The sequence below is a fragment of the Enoplosus armatus genome, chromosome 1, assembly GCF_043641665.1.
Source record: "Enoplosus armatus isolate fEnoArm2 chromosome 1, fEnoArm2.hap1, whole genome shotgun sequence".
NCBI classification, from domain to species: domain Eukaryota; kingdom Metazoa; phylum Chordata; class Actinopteri; order Centrarchiformes; family Enoplosidae; genus Enoplosus; species Enoplosus armatus.
This window is the reverse complement of record NC_092180.1, coordinates 2,555,765-2,574,457: the sequence shown is the minus strand read 5'-3', so window position 1 is coordinate 2,574,457 and position 18,693 is coordinate 2,555,765. Positions and strand designations below refer to the sequence as shown.

The 18,693-nt window shown below is 41.1% G+C and overlaps 2 protein-coding genes across 2 annotated transcripts; both read left to right on the top strand.

Annotated features, from left to right (window-relative positions):
• The first annotated feature begins 4,768 nt into the window (after positions 1-4,768).
• On the top strand, positions 4,769-8,120 carry LOC139292573 (zinc finger protein 319). The gene is made up of 2 exons (XM_070914956.1): positions 4,769-6,503; positions 7,650-8,120. The coding sequence occupies exons 1-2, from the start codon at positions 4,769-4,771 to the stop codon at positions 7,661-7,663; spliced, it is 1,749 nt and encodes a 582-aa protein (XP_070771057.1). The 3' UTR covers positions 7,664-8,120.
• Positions 8,121-9,350: 1,230 nt separating this feature from the next.
• LOC139296911 (casein kinase II subunit alpha'-like) lies at positions 9,351-18,198 on the top strand. Its single transcript, XM_070919512.1, has 13 exons — positions 9,351-9,525; positions 10,520-10,927; positions 11,750-11,861; positions 13,091-13,192; positions 13,355-13,405; positions 13,613-13,672; positions 13,958-14,041; positions 15,075-15,185; positions 15,303-15,404; positions 15,565-15,665; positions 16,418-16,566; positions 16,762-16,849; positions 17,333-18,198. Exons 1-12 carry the CDS (start codon positions 9,482-9,484, stop codon positions 16,833-16,835), a joined length of 1,398 nt encoding a protein of 465 aa, XP_070775613.1. The 5' UTR covers positions 9,351-9,481; the 3' UTR covers positions 16,836-16,849; positions 17,333-18,198.
• Positions 18,199-18,693: the final 495 nt, after the last annotated feature.

Below are 18,693 nucleotides of genomic sequence, written 5' to 3'. Positions count from 1 at the left end.
TTTCCGTCTCAAATTTATTTAAAACCCGAGATAAAACACCCCACGTGGGCAGGCTAAGAGGAGACGAATACCCTTCAACATTAAGAAAGGTGACCCTCCACCCACCCCCCCCCCCACACCTCCCTCCCCGCCTCACCCCTCCCCTCCCTACAAACCTCCCTTTCACCCTGAAATGGCATGCACTGTTTTGTCTCTCTCTCCCAGTCCCCCTTTTGGACCAATCAAAAAGGGGAAAATGGGGTTTCTACGGTGTCATTTCCAGACACTTTTTGGGCCGGATGAGATTTTTTTCAGCATGTTTGTTCAGCCTGCTCAATCTGGTGTCAGTTTGTGAGTTTCTCCCTCTCGTCTCTTCTATCCAGCAACACAAGGCTACGTGAGACGTGGAGAGCAGTGTAAAATAAACGCTAGCTTTTAACTCTCAGTGGATACCGAAACGTCCCGAGTTTATGAATGATATAAAAAGAAACTCTCTGCTACTGTATGTTTTATACTTCGCACCCAGTGGCATCATCATGTTGTGACATCATTGCATGCCCGAGCATGCTCTTTCTTACTCTTTGGTTTATGAGGTTGTTTCGAAGTTAATGTGGAGAAAATAATGAAATGTTTGAAATTAATGAGTTTGGTGTGGTTATTACTGCTGTCTCGCTTATCCAATCAAATGATTCGGTTTCACAAAGATGGTGAGGAACATTACAGCTGAACAAATCAATGACCAGGACGTTATTAATTGTTTTATTTCACTTTGATTTCATTTTTGGGATTTGCTGGATCTGTTTTTTTTTTTTTATCTATAAACAGTTTCTCAATTGATTTGGCAGAAAATGTACAGTATCACAATATTTATATAATTATCATGATATAACATCAGAAACACTGAGAGAGGATTTAATCTCAAGAGTCAACAAACTACATTTCTATAAGACAATATGCAGGATTTTCTGGTGATGAATATCACGGTTATTCAAGGTTACTGCAGGTGATATTAATGCTTTTTGAAGGTTTTCTGGTCGGCAAACATCAACAAATATCTTTGGTATTATTAGCACTTAAATAAGACTGAAGAAAGCAAAAGAGCCTGGGTGTTGAAGAGTATCATCATAGTGGGAAAGTTACCGTGTTGATCATAAAGGAATAGTTCAAAACTTATTTGCTTGCTTTCCTTCTGTCTGGACAGAGCCAGGCTAGCTGTTTCCCTCTGTTCCCAGTCTTTATGCTAAGCTAAGCTAACTGTCTACCGGTTGTTACTTCATGTAGACATGAGAGTGGTGTCAATCTTCTCATCTAATTCTCAGCAAGAACACAAACATAAACACTGATATTAAAATATTCAACAGAAACAGCATGTATAGTAAAAGACTTATTGTACTCAGAAACTTTTTAAGTTATGAATGAAAGTTCAAAAGAAAGAAGACAAATTCATTCTTCAAACAAGTTAATTTGAAGTGTTTCTATCACTTTAATATGTAAACAATGGGTAAGTATAATTATTAAAGTATCAGGACACCTACTTTTTACTTTGAGATAAGTGAACCATAATCATTGAGGTAGTGACATCCAGTTTGGACATTTTTCAAGTATCATCTGCTGTCAAAATGCTGCAAAGCACTGTGGGAAGGGCGACGACGGGCGCACTCTCTCCAGATGAGCTGAAACAAATGATCACAGGAATACTCGTATATTCAACAGCTGTACTTTTACACACTAAAATAAAATGAAATCAGAACACAGATATTTACAATGTCCAACACACACATCAGCTGCTAAAAGGCAGAATTACTTTAAACTGTAGCTACAACCAGGAAATGAGTTGTGAGCAGTGTGAGATGTGAGAAAACACGAGGTGTGCACGTTTTCACTGCAGTTCAATGTGCTCGTTGTTGGAAATGACCTGTTTTACATTTACATGCTCAGGTTTAAAACTGCATTTGACAGTAAAGTTTATTATCACGGCCAGTTGAGGCGTCTCTTCATGAGGTTTTTATGTGTGTGTTTTTAATAAAGTGAAAACGATATAGATTCTGTATACAAATGATAGGCTGGGGAGAGAAATATTACAGTATTCAGATCCTTTACTATATACTAAACATACTAAAATGCTACATTATAAGTAAAAGTCCGGCTATTAAGTATTATCAGCTGAATGTACTGAAAGAATGAAAAGTAAATATACCCATTATGCAGAAAAATGGCCCCTGTGAGTGATATAACTGAATTATAAGATTAGATTATTATCACATTAATGAGGAAGCTGGTGCAGGTGGAGCTAACTTTAAATATTTTATACACTGTTGGGTAGTTTGATACACTGAAAAACAATTAATTATACTTTATTTTCTCAGTATAGGTTTTTAAAATCTTAAATATGCAAAGTAACGGGTAACTAAAGCTGTCAAATAAAAAGTCCAATATTTACCTCTGAAAAGTAGTGGAGTGGAAGAATAAAGTAGCATAAATACAAGTACTTACCACTACTACCACTACTTTTGTAATAAAAACTACTAATATTAGATTAATATATAAATGCATCTCTTCATCATGGGGTTATCTGTTCTGTTCGTGATCTGTATCTCTGTTCTTCAAACATACAACAAGCAGTAAAATAAGCTTTAAATAAACTTTATTAATATAGAAGATGTTAAATGAGGAAATGTGAAGACTGGCTTTTAAATCTTAGTTAAAAAAAAAGAAAGAAAGATGGTGCTTATTGAGAGAGTTGTCAGAACAAACACAATTATCCCTCCACCCTCAGGCTAAACACCAATTTACATCAAACTGCAATGAATCTGCCCCCTTTTTGTTTTTCTAATGAGGTTGAGACCTCACAGGTCATCCAGTCAGTCTGCTGCTGTTTATAATTATAATGAAGACAGTTCACCCTTTACTTCACTTCAAGGTGTGTGAAGTCTTTCACAGCAAAAACAAACGACAGAATACATTTTAAAGGGAGGAGGACTTGTAACTCTAGAAACATGAGGTTTGTGAGCGCTGAGAGGATTTAATCAAGATATAATAATACATGATAAGACTATGAAACGCTTTTCATTAATTGAATTGTGCGGATGGGTGAAAACACGGGCTGCAGGTGAGACTGTGGAGTGTTTATGTTGCTTGGAGGAGTGAAACACTCCCCCCTACTGTCACACACACAAACATATTTGCTGATATCTTTCAGGCTCGTATTGGCCTTTGTGTTCGTTTGAATGCTGTTGAAACAAACTCAGAGGGCAGTTGATCGTCTCCTCGGGTACTTTGGGGCTCCTGGGTGTACCTCCAGCATGGAGCGGCAGTAACAGCGGCAGCTCCGCGGCGACACCTCACTGCGTGGCGGTTTCCGGTGTCCGTCCGTCTGCAGGAGGATGGCGTCCGGCTTCAACCGCATCCCCTCCACCGCCGGTCCTCCGAGTCCCAAATATACCGAAGGTTGTCGACCTCAGACTGAAGACGGCAGTGAAAACCATCGATAAGCCCGTCGGGTAAGTTATCGTGGATTTTTTATTTTATATGGCGGTTTTTGCAGATGTGTGAGGCTCAGCTGCAGGAGGTGAATTTTCCCCTGCAGCTCCGGGGAGGCCTAGTCTGATTTGGGGTCCGTTTGCAGTGGAGGCTCGTATCAAACGATAGACCAGTAAACGTTATTGTGGCCTTTCATAAAGCGGCATATGAAGCGTCGCGGCGGTCGTTTACAGGCTGCGCTGCTTCAGTCGCTTCGTCTGGATGTTGTTTAGTTAATATGTGCAGCGTATAGCGCAAAACCGGCGATTCATATTTTTCTAATGTGAAAGAGCTGATAATAATCTCGAAGGAAGTCCAGTTGTTTAGTAACGTTAGCTGTAGCTAGCGGTTAGCCGTTAGCTAACGCTGTTAGCTACGCTGCTGCAGCTGACAAGCTAATGTCGGTAGCTTAGCTACATCCTGGAACAGAAACAATATCATTTAAAAAAATGTAGGAAATAACATTCATCTCAAGCCAGACAGGCTGGACAGAACAGAAACGTGGGATATCATAAAGCCATTTGCATCACATAACGTTTAAAATTCACGTTCAACTGAGAAATGAACCACTATGTTCCCGATTTGCCTTTCAGGAAATAGACCGAGCCCGGTTTGGGGTTTGATGAAGCTCTAGCGTTAGCTAGCTAACTGTTATTTTTGCTGGTTTCTTTTTAGGAACGTGCCTCTGGTCTGTACCTGTCACCGTATTATCTGCGTAATAAGATAAAAATATTCACGTAGCATTCTTTTGAGTTGTTTCCTGAATAACAGAGGAACAAGTTGTAGGCCTCCAAGGTAGTTAGCTAGGTGGTTTGTTTCCGTTTTATTTTACCTCAAACAAGACTTGAAGTTCCAGAAGTCACTCATTACACACACGTAACTCTGGATAGACTCAACTCAGGAGCTTCTCCTGCTGAAGTGTGCACATTAAACACAAGTGCTGTTAGTTGGTGTTGTTGTCTGTTTCATTGCTATTTACAATGGATCATGTTGGAAACTGTGGCAGCTCATCAGCCCTGCTTTCACTTAAGCACCCTGATTTGTATTTACTTATTGCAATAATATTTGAAGTTTATTCATTTGTTGATTTTGTTTTTTCCTGTTTTAGGTTTTGTCACCTATCTCAAAGGACGTGTGTGAACACAGATACAACACTCAGCTACTCTCAGGGTGCTGGTTTCCATTTCTTAAACCACATCCACCGTTTCAGTTCAGCACTGAAATCCCCCTCATCTGCTGAGCGCTGAATCCTTACATGCGAAGTGGAAGGATGACGGAGGCGTGGCAGCAGCAGCAGCAACATGCAGTGGCTCCACCCTCTGTTGTGCACACGCTCCCCCAGGGAGCTGACAACCCTCTGGGCTGCGCTGTGTACGGAGTCGTCCTCCAGCAAGATGCCTCCTTGCAGCAGCCCCAGCACGGCCAGCAGCTCTCAGTTCAAGCCCAGCAGCCCTCCTTGCAGGTAGGGGGCGAGAGAGGTCACAAATGTGGAGCCTGTGGCCATGACATATCTCACCTGGCCAACCCTCATGAACACCAGTGCATGGTGAACCAAGACCGGTCCTTCCAGTGCACTCAGTGTATGAAGATCTTCAGCCAGGCGACGGACCTGCTGGAGCATCAGTGTGTGCAGGTGGAGCAGAAGCCTTTTGTGTGTGGTGTTTGTAAGATGGGCTTCTCGCTACTCACGTCCTTGGCCCAGCATCACAACTCGCACGGCAATGGAAACAACCCAATGAAGTGCTCCATCTGTGAGAAAACATACAGGCCGGGTTCTGGAAACGTCACCCCCACCTCATCAGCTGCCAACCCTCAGCAGCCCTCCACTGGTGAGACGTCCAGTGGCGGTGCAGCGATCAGTGCCTCGTCTCCTCCTGCATTTGAGGCCTCTGCACCAGACAGGCCGTATAAGTGCTCCGTGTGCCATAAGTCCTTCCGGCATTTGTCAGAGCTGACCCGCCACGAGAGAGTACACACTGGTGAAAAGCCATACAAATGTGACACGTGTGATAAAAGCTTCAGCCAGTCTTCACATCTGGCGCACCACCAGCGTACGCACAGCTCCGAGCGGCCGTATAAATGTGCTGTGTGCGAGAAGAGCTTTAAGCACCGCTCTCACCTCGTGCGGCACATGTACGCTCATTCAGGCGAGCACCTTTTCAAGTGCAATTTGTGTGAGATGCACTTTAAGGAGTCGTCGGAGCTCCTGCACCATCAGTGCCAGCCAGAAGGGGAGAGACCTTTCCGCTGCGGTTCTTGTGGGAAGAGCTTCAAGCGTCCGTCTGACCTGCGGCAGCATGAACGCACCCACTCGGAGGAGCGACCTTTCCAGTGCGAGGAGTGCCAGATGAGCTTCAAACAGCAGTACGCGCTCGTACGCCACCGACGCACTCACAAAAATCCAGCCGATCGCCCTTTCAAGTGTAACCTCTGTGATAAGGGCTTCCTTCAGCCATCCCACCTGCTATACCACCAGCAGGTTCACGGTATGGAAAGTCTGTTTAAGTGTGCGTCCTGCCAGAAGTCTTTCAGCCAATCAGGTGAACTGCTGAGGCACAAATGTGGTGGGGAAGTGGAGAAGCCCTACAAGTGCGACGTGTGCGGCAAAGGCTACAAAAAGAATTCAACGCTGCAGCGCCACCAGAACTCTCACTGCACAGAGAAGCCGCTGAAGTGCTCCCTGTGCGACAAGCGCTTTGTGTCGTCTTCTGAGTTCGTTCAGCACCGCTGCGACCCGACCCGCGAGAAGCCGCTGAAATGTCCCGACTGCGAAAAGCGCTTCAGGTACTCGTCCGAGCTGCAGCGCCATCGGCGAGTTCACACCGGGGAGAAGCCTTTCAAGTGTGCCAGCTGCGACAAGAGCTTCAAGCAACGCGAGCACCTGGCCAAGCACCAGAGCGTGCACTCGCGGGAGACACAGTTTAAGTGCGTTTGGTGCGGAGAGCGTTTTGTTGACCTCACAGCTCTGCAGGAGCACACAGTCCAGCACACTGCGGAGGGGGAGAGTTTCCCCGAAGCGCCCTGCATCCCATGAACCGAACTGCCCTTCAGTCCTGGGCAGGAAATATGACATTCACCCACAAAGCAACATGTGCCAGCCTCCGCTCTCCCATTTGTAGTTTATAACATGCACCCATTAATTATGTTTAATGATTTTTAGAATCAGTAATGTTAAGACTCAATTCATCCTCTTCCTTCGTTGAGTAAATGGCTTATTACCCTAAGTCGACAGGCGATTAGGATCCCTCGTCTCATTTTGGAACACATGGAGAAAAACTTGAACAGAATGAAAAAGGCGTAAAATGTGGGAAGATCTTGATTTTGTGTAGTACCGAGTGTGGGACCTTTTATTCTGTGGTTGCATGTGATCGTCTGTTTAGTAACTGTTGATTCTGTTGTTGAGAAAGATGACAAGAACTTCCAGACAGTTGTCAGATGTGTGCGCTCATGTGTAAGCTCCTCTGAAATCCATGTGCCTTTTTTTACCGATCACTCATGTCGTGTTTTGTTTTGTTCATTTCGTGTCCAGTGTAGCCGAAAACCTCCCATCCGTCTACAGCGGCTGGCTTGTGCAGCAGTATCTTTTCACATACTAGATCTTAGGTAGTATCATCTGTTTGTGCATGAATATTTATCTCACTTTAATATCACTGTTGTATTATAGGTTTGGTTTATTTAGGAAAACATCCTAAGAAGAAGAAAAAAAAGTGGATTTGTGAAAATGTATAGCCTGTGTCCTATGAAATCTGTGTTGTTGCATCTTTGTATTAAAACAAATGACAACTAGGTAACTAACCCGTACCTACCACGTCATACAAACACTTGACATGTGCAATAGAACATGCACAATGTAATATTTATGACTACTGATTCATGGCATAGTCTACTCTGTTATATTATAGATTGTGTGTATACGCTTATGTAAACATTGAAAACTGTATAGTGCTTATGTTACCTGCTTTTGTATTCACCATGAATGAGCTTGCAGTATTTTGCGAGCACTTTTAGTTTCAGTTCCAGATGGATGATCACAAGGTTTAACCCTGACAGGACTTCAAAGCGTTTTATTGCTCACTTGCCACAAACTAGCTGTATTAGTTACTGTGCGATTAGATTTAACAAAAGTAATATTTTTTTGTTTTATTTTGAAGAATTGGCCTTGTAACATCCTCCTCCTGGTCCAAACCAGACGTTCAGCAGATTAATCCGAGTAGCCTCAAAGTTACATTTTATGTGTTGGTTTATGCCGGGCATAAAGTAAAATATTTGTGTACTTTAGTTTACTGTGTGGGTTTATATATTCTGTACAATCTTTGCAGTATATTTAAAAGAAGGTTTTTGGAGTTTAAAAATCATGCACAAAGGGAATTACAGTGGGCAACTGATGGGGTGGGACGGGACGGGGACTGTGTGGTTGTGTCATGGTTTAAGTCCTGGTGAGTCTGCTTCAGAACCTCCTGTTGGAGGTGAACGAGTGTAATGAAGCGTTGGATTTACACATATGGATATCGATATAGACTCCTGTTCATACTGTATACAGACAATTAAAATAAACCACCCTTATGAAAATAAAGGTGTACATTGTTTTCATCGTTGTGATCATAAAAATTAAAGCTGCAGCTAGGGATTGTTTTCATTATTATTATTATAAGTCCATTTTTATTAGTCATTAAAATGTCCTGTCAAGGGCCTTTTTCATTATCGTCTGTCATTTTACCAACCAATAATTGAGAGATTAAAAGATGATGATGAAAATAATCATAAGTTTCAGCTTCATTACGTGTAAGGCATAAAATTACCAAACGTGATCTTTTTTAGGGCTGTAACAAATGATTCTTGTCATTAATATTTTGATTATTTTCAAGATAATATGTCGGAAAGTATTGAACAATGTCTAACATGATGTCTTTAAATGTCTTGTTTTGTCCAAACCCCAAAGATGTCCAGTTTACAGTTCAATAAATCAGAGAAAAGCAGAAAATCCTCATATTTGTGGCGGCGAAACGAGTGAAACAAAAGAAATGATGAAATTATTATCAGAATAGATTAATTTTCTGTCGATTGACTGATGAATATCAATCATTTCAGCTCAAATTAAAATCTCACCGTCATCATTGGTTTGTCACCTGTGCCAGACCAAACTGATTAACATCTAGGTCACTGGCAATAAAAGAACAAACATTTCTCTGTTCTCTTAAAGCCAGCGGCGGAGGAAGTGTTCAGATCCTTTATTTAAGTTAAAGCACTAATACCACACTGAAAATAAGTAAAAGTATGCAAGCATAATCAGGAAAATGTACTTGAAGCATTAAAAGTAAAAGTACTCAAAACAGTAAAATGTGCCCTGTGACTGTTATACTATTATATATTCTGTCATTAGATGATTATTCCTCATCATTAATGTCAAAGCAGGATTTTACTGTTGGAGTCGGTTGAGGTGGAGCTCATTTTGAACTATCAACTAGTGATTCTTTTCATTCTGGATTAATCTGCTGATTATTTTCTCCATTAATCGATTGATTGTTTGGTTTGTAAAAATTACGAAAGTAATTAAATATTGTACTTTTTACTCCACCACATTAATTGAATCCCTTCAGTTACTTTGCAGATTCCAATTAATAATACAAAACACATTTATGAAATCCAATTATTATCTGTTAAAATAACTTTATTGGTCGGGGGGTTTTTTTTCGTTCCTTTTTCTTTATTTGATCGATTATCTTCGATTTCACGAACAGTTATTCAGGTCACCGACACTCTTGATTTACTTCCGGGTGATGTTTACCGCAAAAGGGAAGACCCGGAAGACCAACCTGGGTCTGCTAACGAACCGCTGCTAGATGTACCACCACCACCCCCCATCCGACATAATTATTAAGTCACTGATACTGCTGATATTACACACATTATTAATAACTTTAAACCTGGTGGAGCTACATCGCTTTACGGACATCAGCGCACCGCAGGTTACCAGCTAACGTTCATGTCGGCCGGACTTCCTCTGAGCTCGGATATTTCTACGACGAGGTTAGCCGGCTAACTTTAGCCCCGTTATTGATTTCACATTTTAGAAATGTCGACACTAATAGATAGTTTTTATTTTATAAACGTGTCTTGTACTAAAACGTACGAATGTAAAATGTATGTGAAGCTGTATTGCTGCGTTCAAGGTTCATTTTCTATGATTATGTGATTTGCTAAGTAAGCTAGGTCACCGTAAGCAGCTAGCTTACTCAGGTGAATTGATCGTAAATGATGCTGTCCCTCGCAGATTTGTTCAAATGTTAAAATCACTCTGCAGTAACCAACAAGGGTGACGTTAACTTGTCTCTCGTCTCAGTGTAAATATTAGCTCTCTGGCCGGTGAAAAAGGCCCCGGGGAGCCCGTGTCGTGACGGGCTCCACACACAGGTTTGGGTCCATAATAAAATAAAGGTTTTACAAACCTGAAACAGGGTTTTAAAAAGTCTTTATAGAATTCATGTTGATCTGGTTTGACAAGTCTACGTAATTAGTCTAGACCCGGTCTGTTGTGTGTTTTTACAAATGGAATAAAAGTTCAAAAAAATATGAAAAGGGGTTTTAAATCCGAGTTAAGGGCGTTATTCCAGGACCAGTTTCACAACTTCAACCAGTGTGACAACCATTAGTTGATTCATTGATTAGTCAGTTGACAGGAAATTATTTGGATAATCCAATAATAATTATTAATTTTAAGTCAAAATGCTTGAAGTTTCTCTTGGTTCAGCCTCTCAGTTGTGAGGATTTTATGCTTTTCTTCGTCATGAAAATAATCAAAATATTTTTGGGGATTTGGACTGATGGTCGAGTAAAACAAGCAGTCTGAATACATCACCTTGGGCTGAGGGAAATAGCTATATTTTTTACATTTTAAAGATCAAACGAGTCATTGATAAAATAATCTTCAGATGAGTCAATAATGAAATGAAGTGTTAGTTGAAGCCATCTTCAGCCTGGTTGTTATTGCATCCTTTACCTGCGTTTCTCTCCTCTGCCTCAGCCTCAGCCTCTTCTCCCCTGTCGTCCTGCAGCTGGCGGGTCTTCATCCCATCCTGCCTAACATCCTGCTCAGGGGCTTCACACACTCAGTCATCGTAGCTCTGTCAGTCTGCACGACAGCTGCGTCAGACCGGCCTGACGCCTTTCATCAGAGGGCGCAAGTAGCCAAAGCCCATGGTGAGGAAAGCACAGGGATCTTAGAGCCACATATTCTGGAGAGTCAGTGCGCTGCCTTCCAGTATCGAGCCAAGAAGTATTTAGAGGGAGGTGAAGGTCCTCGACACGGAGCCGCAAAGCCAGCGATGCCCGGATCCACGCCGGCCAGCAGCAAGGCTCGGGTGTACACCGATGTCAATACACAGAAGAACAGAGAGTACTGGGACTATGACGCACACGTGCCAAACTGGAGGTAAATGTTTTACAATCGCTCGGCTCATTTTTCTTTACAGTTTTAATCTGTAAAAAAGATTAAAACACAAACTGGTACCAAACTCCAAGCACACAATGAAAACATCTGTATCATCAAGCAGTGAGTTCATTAGAGCTTCATAACATTGTATATGTTCATCACTGCATTTAATACTAATAATTTACTACTAAAATACAAAAAAGCAGTTAGAAGAGATCACATTTTGCCAACGAAATAATTAATAAATTAATTGAAGCAATAATTGAGAAATAAATACATGATGAAAATAATCGTTAGTTGCAGCCCTATTACTGTATGTGTAAGGCAACTGAAACTGAACTAAACATGGTCTTCTTTAGAGCTGCAACTAATGCAGATTTGATTATTTCTATGATTTAAATGTTACATTGTTTAGTCTATGAAATGTTAGATAATATTTTTAATAAGCCTGTTATGGTTTCCCGGAACTCAAGGTGACGTCTTAAAATGTCTTTTGTCCGACCAACCGTCCAAAACCCAAAGAGATTCAGTTTACATTCATTTAAAACAGAGAAAAGCAGCAAATCCTCATGTTGGAGAAGCAGAACCAGGAGAGTTTTTAGTGTTTTTTGCCTCATAAATGTCTTAAATGACTATTTATTCATCAACATTGTTGAATGATTGTTGAATAATTGATTAATGGAGTAATTGTTTGTTTTTGTCTTTTTAGTGATGACCTGAGAAGTTGTCTTTAAAGGAGTTAGTTGTTTGTGGTCATGATGAGTGTGTCTGAAGTTGACTTCCTTTGTTTAATTACTGCGAAATGTTTCCACTCTTCCTCAGCAATCAAGACAACTATCAGCTGGTGCGTAAACTGGGTCGAGGGAAGTACAGTGAAGTATTTGAGGCCATAAATGTGACCAACAATGAGAAAGTGGTGGTGAAAATCCTCAAGGTGAGCCGAGTACTTCTTTTGTTGCTGTAATATGTGAGCTTTTGTTGCCTCCACAGCCGTCCTTTGTCCGCTGCTATCAGTGACCATCTCTACCTCTGACTCACAGAGATGTTCTCCAGATGTAAAGTCAGTGGTGACGGTTTGTTTCCTCTCAAAAGTGGTTGAACTAGATATGTAAACTCTGTTGTTAGAAGTACAGTTATTATTAGGTTTTGCTCCCACTCCCAGCAGAGGACTTCACTGGTCCACTCCCACACACTTTTAGAAAAGTTACAGCCGTCCATTGAAATCTTGTCAAATTCGATTGTGTTGACTCACCAGTAGGAGTTCAGAAGAGTTCTCCAGTATAAATAGTCTTGTTTCCAGCTCAGCCTTCCTCTGTGACAGTTGTTATGATGGTGCGTTTCATAGATTGTGATGAGTACAGATGGATGGAGCTGTCCAAGACAAACTGCTGTCACTCATCAGTTTCTCTTTTAAAAGAAAGCTCTGAAGCTCCACAGCTCACTGTGGCGCCACCTGCTGGTCAAATGTGGGTAAATGCAGACGATACAAAAACACCTCCAAGGATTTAAGATTTAAGTTTGTTTATTTATTTATCCAGATGGATATTTATTTACCTGTTGTGCAGTACAAAGTAGGAAAGAGTGCAAATATAGAATATAAATAAACAGATTTTAAAAATCCAAAATATAACGCTAACTGTAAGTTTAACGGTAAGGTTCATAAGTTGCTTCTATTTAACTGATTTGTATAAAACAAAATTCCTTTTTATTTTGTGCAGTATTTCTCAAAAATCAACAGAATCTCTTTAGATATCTCAAAGTGTCTTCTCTGTCTTTACAACATAAAAACCCACAAAATGTGGCAGTTTTCATTCACCTTTATTATAAATGTTGACAGGGCTGCTCATTCGGTTCTCTGAAGGAAACCTGGAGATCAGCCCAGACGTCTTTGATTCAGTGTTACTTTAAAGCATTTTTAAGTCACTATTTTGAACCAGATGACGCTGCATCAAGGTGTGAGGTCCCAGTTTATAAAGTCCAGCTAGCTTAAATTAAAGCAGGCTAATACAGGAACTACACGTATTTAAATATTGTTTTATATATGTATATATTTAAATATTGCGTTGATTTTAGGTATCAAAAGATTGGTTCTCCCTGCAGTATTATATTCTTAGTTTATTTTAGTTGTATTGAATGTGCGTGTTTGTGCCTTTTCTTTCGCAGCCCGTCAAGAAGAAGAAGATCAAGCGGGAAATCAAAATTCTTGAAAACTTGCGTGGGGGAACCAACATCATCCGCCTGGTCGACACGGTCAAGGACCCAGTGGTGAGTTACGACTCCTGCCGTCACTTTGCTGCATGTCGGCATGCCAGCAGCGGTAATCCAGTCGTGTGTGTGTGTGTGTGTGTGTGTGTACATGCAGTGATAATGGTCTTCACCTACCTGCTGTTCTCTTCAGTTAAGCCTTGTGTTGTCCTCTCTTTGCAGTCCAGAACACCGGCGCTTGTCTTTGAGTGCATCAATAACACAGATTTTAAGGTACTTAAGTTTGGCCAACATCATACATGCTGAACTACCAGCAGAGTTGCCCCCCCATGCAGAGACATTGATATCCATTATTAACAACACGCATAATCCTCCAGTTAATGTTGCACATGTGTAGAGGCCAGTTGAGCTGCTGACGTCATGTGACTAATGATGTTTCTAAACATTGAGTTTTACACTCTTCTTCGTGTTGTCCCTCAGGAGCTTTACCAGAAGCTGACAGACTATGATATCCGTTACTACATGTATGAGCTGCTCAAGGTAAACACATTTTATACCAAGTTATTTATTTATTTAATCATGGTTTAATAAGATAAAGAAAACATTATGGTGCCTCACCGACTGTGAACAGGGTTAGGGTTAGGAGTTATCTTATCTGACAGGAAGCGGAGTGATAACAAGACAGGAAATGAAAGATTTGTTCAAACCAAGTTAGTACTGAAACAATTAGTCAGCGGAACAGAAAATGAATCAACAACTCATTTGATCAGCTTCTGAAATGTAAACCGGCTGCAGTGCTGAACGTAGCTCCGTCTCTTCTTTAAGGCTCTGGACTACTGTCACAGTATGGGGATCATGCACAGAGACGTGAAGCCCCACAACGTGATGATCGACCACCAGCTGAGAGAGGTACTTAATGATTCACCCAGTACATGAATCAGGGAAGTTTCATTTAGAGAAGTGGATAAACCAAGTGCCAAATAACACACGTCTGTCATCCATCACACCAGGCTGTGGCTCTGTGAAACCATCACATGTGAATTTCATTATGTTGCATTTTGTGGTCATTTTCAAACTCAATAATTTGTAGGAACAAGTGAGCAAGTGTAAAACTTCAGCAAGGAAACTGGTCATTGACATGTTCAGGCCAAACTGTTATTTTATTTAAAGCTGCATTAATCAATATTTTTATATGAACAATGAGTCAGACGACTGTGTGACGTGAATCACATCACTTGTAGTGATGAACTGGTTTTACAGCCCGTAAAAAACCCCCACCAAACTTTACTGTTTGTTTGGTCATTTCTAGCAAAGAAAGCTCTGATAAACCTGCTGTACGTTTCCTGTGCAGCACCAACGACAAAGTTAGCCGTTAGCCGCAGAACATAGCGGAGCCGTTAGCAGCTAAAGAGGCAGATGTTGGTCTCAGGAGTTGGTGGAGACCAAAAACAGAGCTAACAGAGAGAGAATACTGGACTTGTATTTGTCAGCTGGCCAAAAACAGGACAAATGACAGCGAATGTCGATGTCTGCTGGACGTGTAATGGACAGCTGTTCGCTAACAAGTTCACCAGCTTAATGAGGTGAAAACGTGTCAGAGTCGTGTCTGCAGATCGTTCTGCTGCGGCCAAAAACAAATTGATGCAGCTTTAAGTAAAATAAGTTTCAGTCCATCGACTTCTCAGACAGGATGACCAAAGATCAATAGCACAATCCTTCACCATGATAATGAATGAATGATTTAAAAGAAATCACAGCTTCCTGAGAACTACAAGTCTTCATTATCTTTGAGATAAGTATTGGTGTCTTCCATTACAGTAATGCTCATGCTTATTCATTTTCACTTCTTCTTTTATATATTTTCTTGGTGTTACTCCAGCCAGCAGCAGCCTGTACGTACTGTAAAGCTGATTAATGAGTATTTCCTGTGTGTGTGTCACAGCTGCGTCTTATAGATTGGGGTTTGGCAGAGTTTTACCATCCCGCTCAGGAATACAACGTCAGGGTGGCCTCCCGCTATTTCAAAGGCCCTGAGCTGCTAGTGGACTATCAGGTATTTATTTGGGGAAAACAAGGACTTGAAATTGAGGATTTGTTCCAGTGCAGTCTCTAACCTTAACCCTTCTTTTAAATAATTCTTGGTGAGTGATTTTCTCTTTTTCCCCCCCAGATGTATGACTATAGTTTGGACATGTGGAGTCTAGGCTGCATGTTGGCCAGCATGATCTTTCTGAAGGAACCGTTTTTTCATGGCCAGGACAACTACGACCAGGTAACGTGCCAGAGAAAGAGTCATGTCACATGCTGAAATCAAGAACTACAGACTGGGACAGAAATTATTTATTTTCTTGGACGTGTTATACATCATCAGTGTAATGGATCGGCTGTATGTAATTTACGCATTAAACAATGCGCATGTGTCTTGTTTCCAGCTGGTCCGCATTGCTAAGGTTCTGGGCACCGATGAGCTCTTCGGCTACCTGCACAAATATCACATAGAACTGGACACTCGCTTCAAAGACCTGCTGGGACAGTGAGTATCAGCAGAGGAAGGACAACTGTATTGTAACTGTATGTATTCAAAACAAACGGAGGTGAGCTGTCGAGACGTTCGTGAGACCGTGCTGCTGTTAAGCTGCAGGTTTTGGTTGAGCCATTACAGAGCCTGCTGCGTCTTACAAACTTCAAGCTTCAGGTTATTTACAAGTTATTTCTTTCTGAATGACTTTGTTAAACTGGTTTTCTGACAACTTTACACTTGAAAGTGAAACGGTTAGTTGAGAATTACAAAAGGAAACTTTCTCTCTGTACTTTTGTTAAATTTTCAACCTCAATTCTTTTTGAGTACCAACTGAAATTTGTCCATAGCCTCAAATAGTCTCGATTCTAGTCTGGATTACTTATTCTTTAATCAGCTATTTCCTCATTTAAAGCTGCATTCATTGATTTTTTCTTTTTCTTCTGTAAACACTGGCTTCAGCTTATAAAGTTGTTGTGGAGAACTTGATAGTAAACTGTGGCTTCTTTATACATCCAGCACACACAGAACAAACATTATCATTCATTAGCGGTCGTGTCCAGTATTCACTCTTCATCAACTGTTCAGGGAAACATTCGCCTCTTTATTTGCTAAACGCTCCACTATGTTCACCAGCTGGTCTCTAACAGTGACTTTATCAGTTTGTTCAGTCAAAACAGCTGCCTGCCACATTGCTCATATAATTCACATTAAATAAGAGTAAGCAGTAAGCTGAGTCACGTTAAATATTGGTCGTTTGTGTCCAGGCAAACACGGAAGCGTTGGGAGCAGTTCATCCAGTCCGAGAACCAGCACCTGGTGAGTCCGGAGGCCCTGGACCTGCTGGACAAGCTGCTGCGCTACGACCACCAGCAGAGGCTGACGGCAGTTGAGGCCATGCAGCACCCATACTTCTGTTCGTACCACCTGCACACTGTCTGCCTGTCAATGCCAAATGTTTGATCTTCCTTTTTTATGGATATGGATAAAACTCGGAACGGTTGTCGTTTCATCAGCAGTTAGCTTCAGGCACCAGAACAAGACGTACCTGTATCTGCTTCATTTACCCGAGACCTGGATTTCTCAGATAAAGTGTGTGTTTGTCCCTCAGATCCTGTGGTGAAGGAACACGCAAACGCCAATACAGACGGCACAAAGGCCATAAGCAGCTCCAATGCAACATGATAACCAGAGAGCAGGTACAGCACACAGCAGACACCTTTTCCTTTAATCATTCCGGTCATTTTTCAAGCAAAAAAGCCAAACGATCTCTGCTTCCAGCTTCTTAAATGTGAGGATTTGCTGTTTTTCTTTGACATACACTTTGTTAGCAGTTTATTAGGTACAACTAGCTAAAACTAATGCAGTCTAACACAACAGCCCTGCAGTCAATGCTCCTTCATGAATGTTCAGTTTGTGTTGAAACGGTTTCAGACGTGTTGATTCAGCTGTGATCATTCTGGAGGCTGCAGTTTATGGTGCTGTTGAGCTGTATTGCATCATACTGACAGGTGTGTCTATTATTTTTTCCACCTCATTTATGTCAATGAGGGTAGGTTAAGTAACAGAAACACCTCTCTGTGTAATGCAGCACACCCCCCCTCACATTTCTACAACCATGAAACCTAGCAGATGATCAGTGTCTGACCTCTGATTGGTTGTTTTGTTTTTCGTCCAATCAGGAAGAATCTTTGTTACCTCAACTTGTGACCTTTTCGTGGCAGAAACCTCTGCCTCCACACCAACAGCCATACTGGAGCAAGATGTCAATTCTGCAGCATACACAAACACGCACGGATTAAACTTCTCCCAACAAAGCCCGGGGAGTCTGCGCTGCTTGGTCCGTGTCACAGATAAATCAGATCTGAAATCAGATCTGACCCTCCACCTCCTCCTTCCTCCTCCTCCTCCTCCTCCTCCTGCCTCCTGCCTCCCGCCTCCCAACACTCCCCTCAACCTGTTTTTAAAATGAGCTAAGTGACTGTTGTTGGATCAGTATCAAGCCGGTGTTGTGCTGTAAAGACGTTTGTTCGTCATTACGATGCTGTGGTGACCTGAGATCCAGTTCCAGGTTTTAGCACTGAGTGGCATGGAGGCTCTTTTCTGCTATGGATAGAACAAAAGCTATATTGAAAGAGAATAAACCATTTTTATTTAAAGACGTGCATGTCGGACCTTTATTGCCTCAGGAGCGACCAGAAGAAACAAACTCAACCTGCTCTGTTAATCAAATGGCCGTCCTGCAGTGGCGGAAAGTAACAAGTAAGTACATTTACTCAAGTATTGTACTTTAGTCACTTTCCTCCACTGGATGTTACACACATATACTCTAAAAGTGGGATTGTTGTGACTCTGTATAGTACTGCTGGATGCTGTGTGATCCTTTTTTATTAAGAAAAATTTAAATGAATTTAAGAGAATGAATCGTTTTTATTTGGTTCATCCATCCGTCCATTTTATGCCACTTATCCGGTTCCTGGTCGAATTAATTAATTAATTACATGTATTAGAAGTTATTTCCATTTACTGCTGGGAAGTACTGAATAATACGAAAAAAATAATATAAAAATAAACTGTAGGCCATTTATAGTGTATTTGGTATTAAAACGGTCTTAAATTTAACTGCTGAAAAAAGTCTGAACCTATGCTTTAACTTTTTTTTTCAGAATAAAAGTAATCCTAAAATTAAATCAACCACACTGTGGAAATACAGGTAGTAAACACAGTCCAAATTAAAGTATTTGTACATGATAAAACTATTGAATGTAAATAAAGTTAACCTCAAAAAATAAATTGATAAATAAAAATAAACTTAACTAAAATATTGACTGTTAAAAGATCAATGTTGCCAAAACATAATAATTAAATTATTAACTGAAGAACTCACTTTGATGAAGACTGTTTTTAAAGAGATTTTAGGCAGGCTTCATTCTCATCGCAGGCTCATGATTATCAAAAGTCTCTCCATAGGGAACCCCTTGCCTTTATTTCAAAATAAGAGTGCGCTGTTATTCCAAGATAAAATCATCCGGGATTAACAAAT

What these genes read in the sequence shown, in the direction of transcription:
- LOC139292573 (XM_070914956.1), top strand. Translation starts at nt 4,769, where the DNA reads ATGACGGAGGCGTGGCAGCAGCAGCAGCAACATGCAGTGGCTCCACCC.
- LOC139296911 (XM_070919512.1), top strand. Translation starts at nt 9,482, where the DNA reads ATGTCGGCCGGACTTCCTCTGAGCTCGGATATTTCTACGACGAG. An exon ending in ACACGGTCAAGGACCCAGTG is followed by an intron (nt 13,193 to 13,354) that starts GTGAGTTACGAC and finishes CTCTCTTTGCAG; the next exon opens with TCCAGAACACCGGCGCTTGT. An exon ending in TCAATAACACAGATTTTAAG is followed by an intron (nt 13,406 to 13,612) that starts GTACTTAAGTTT and finishes GTTGTCCCTCAG; the next exon opens with GAGCTTTACCAGAAGCTGAC.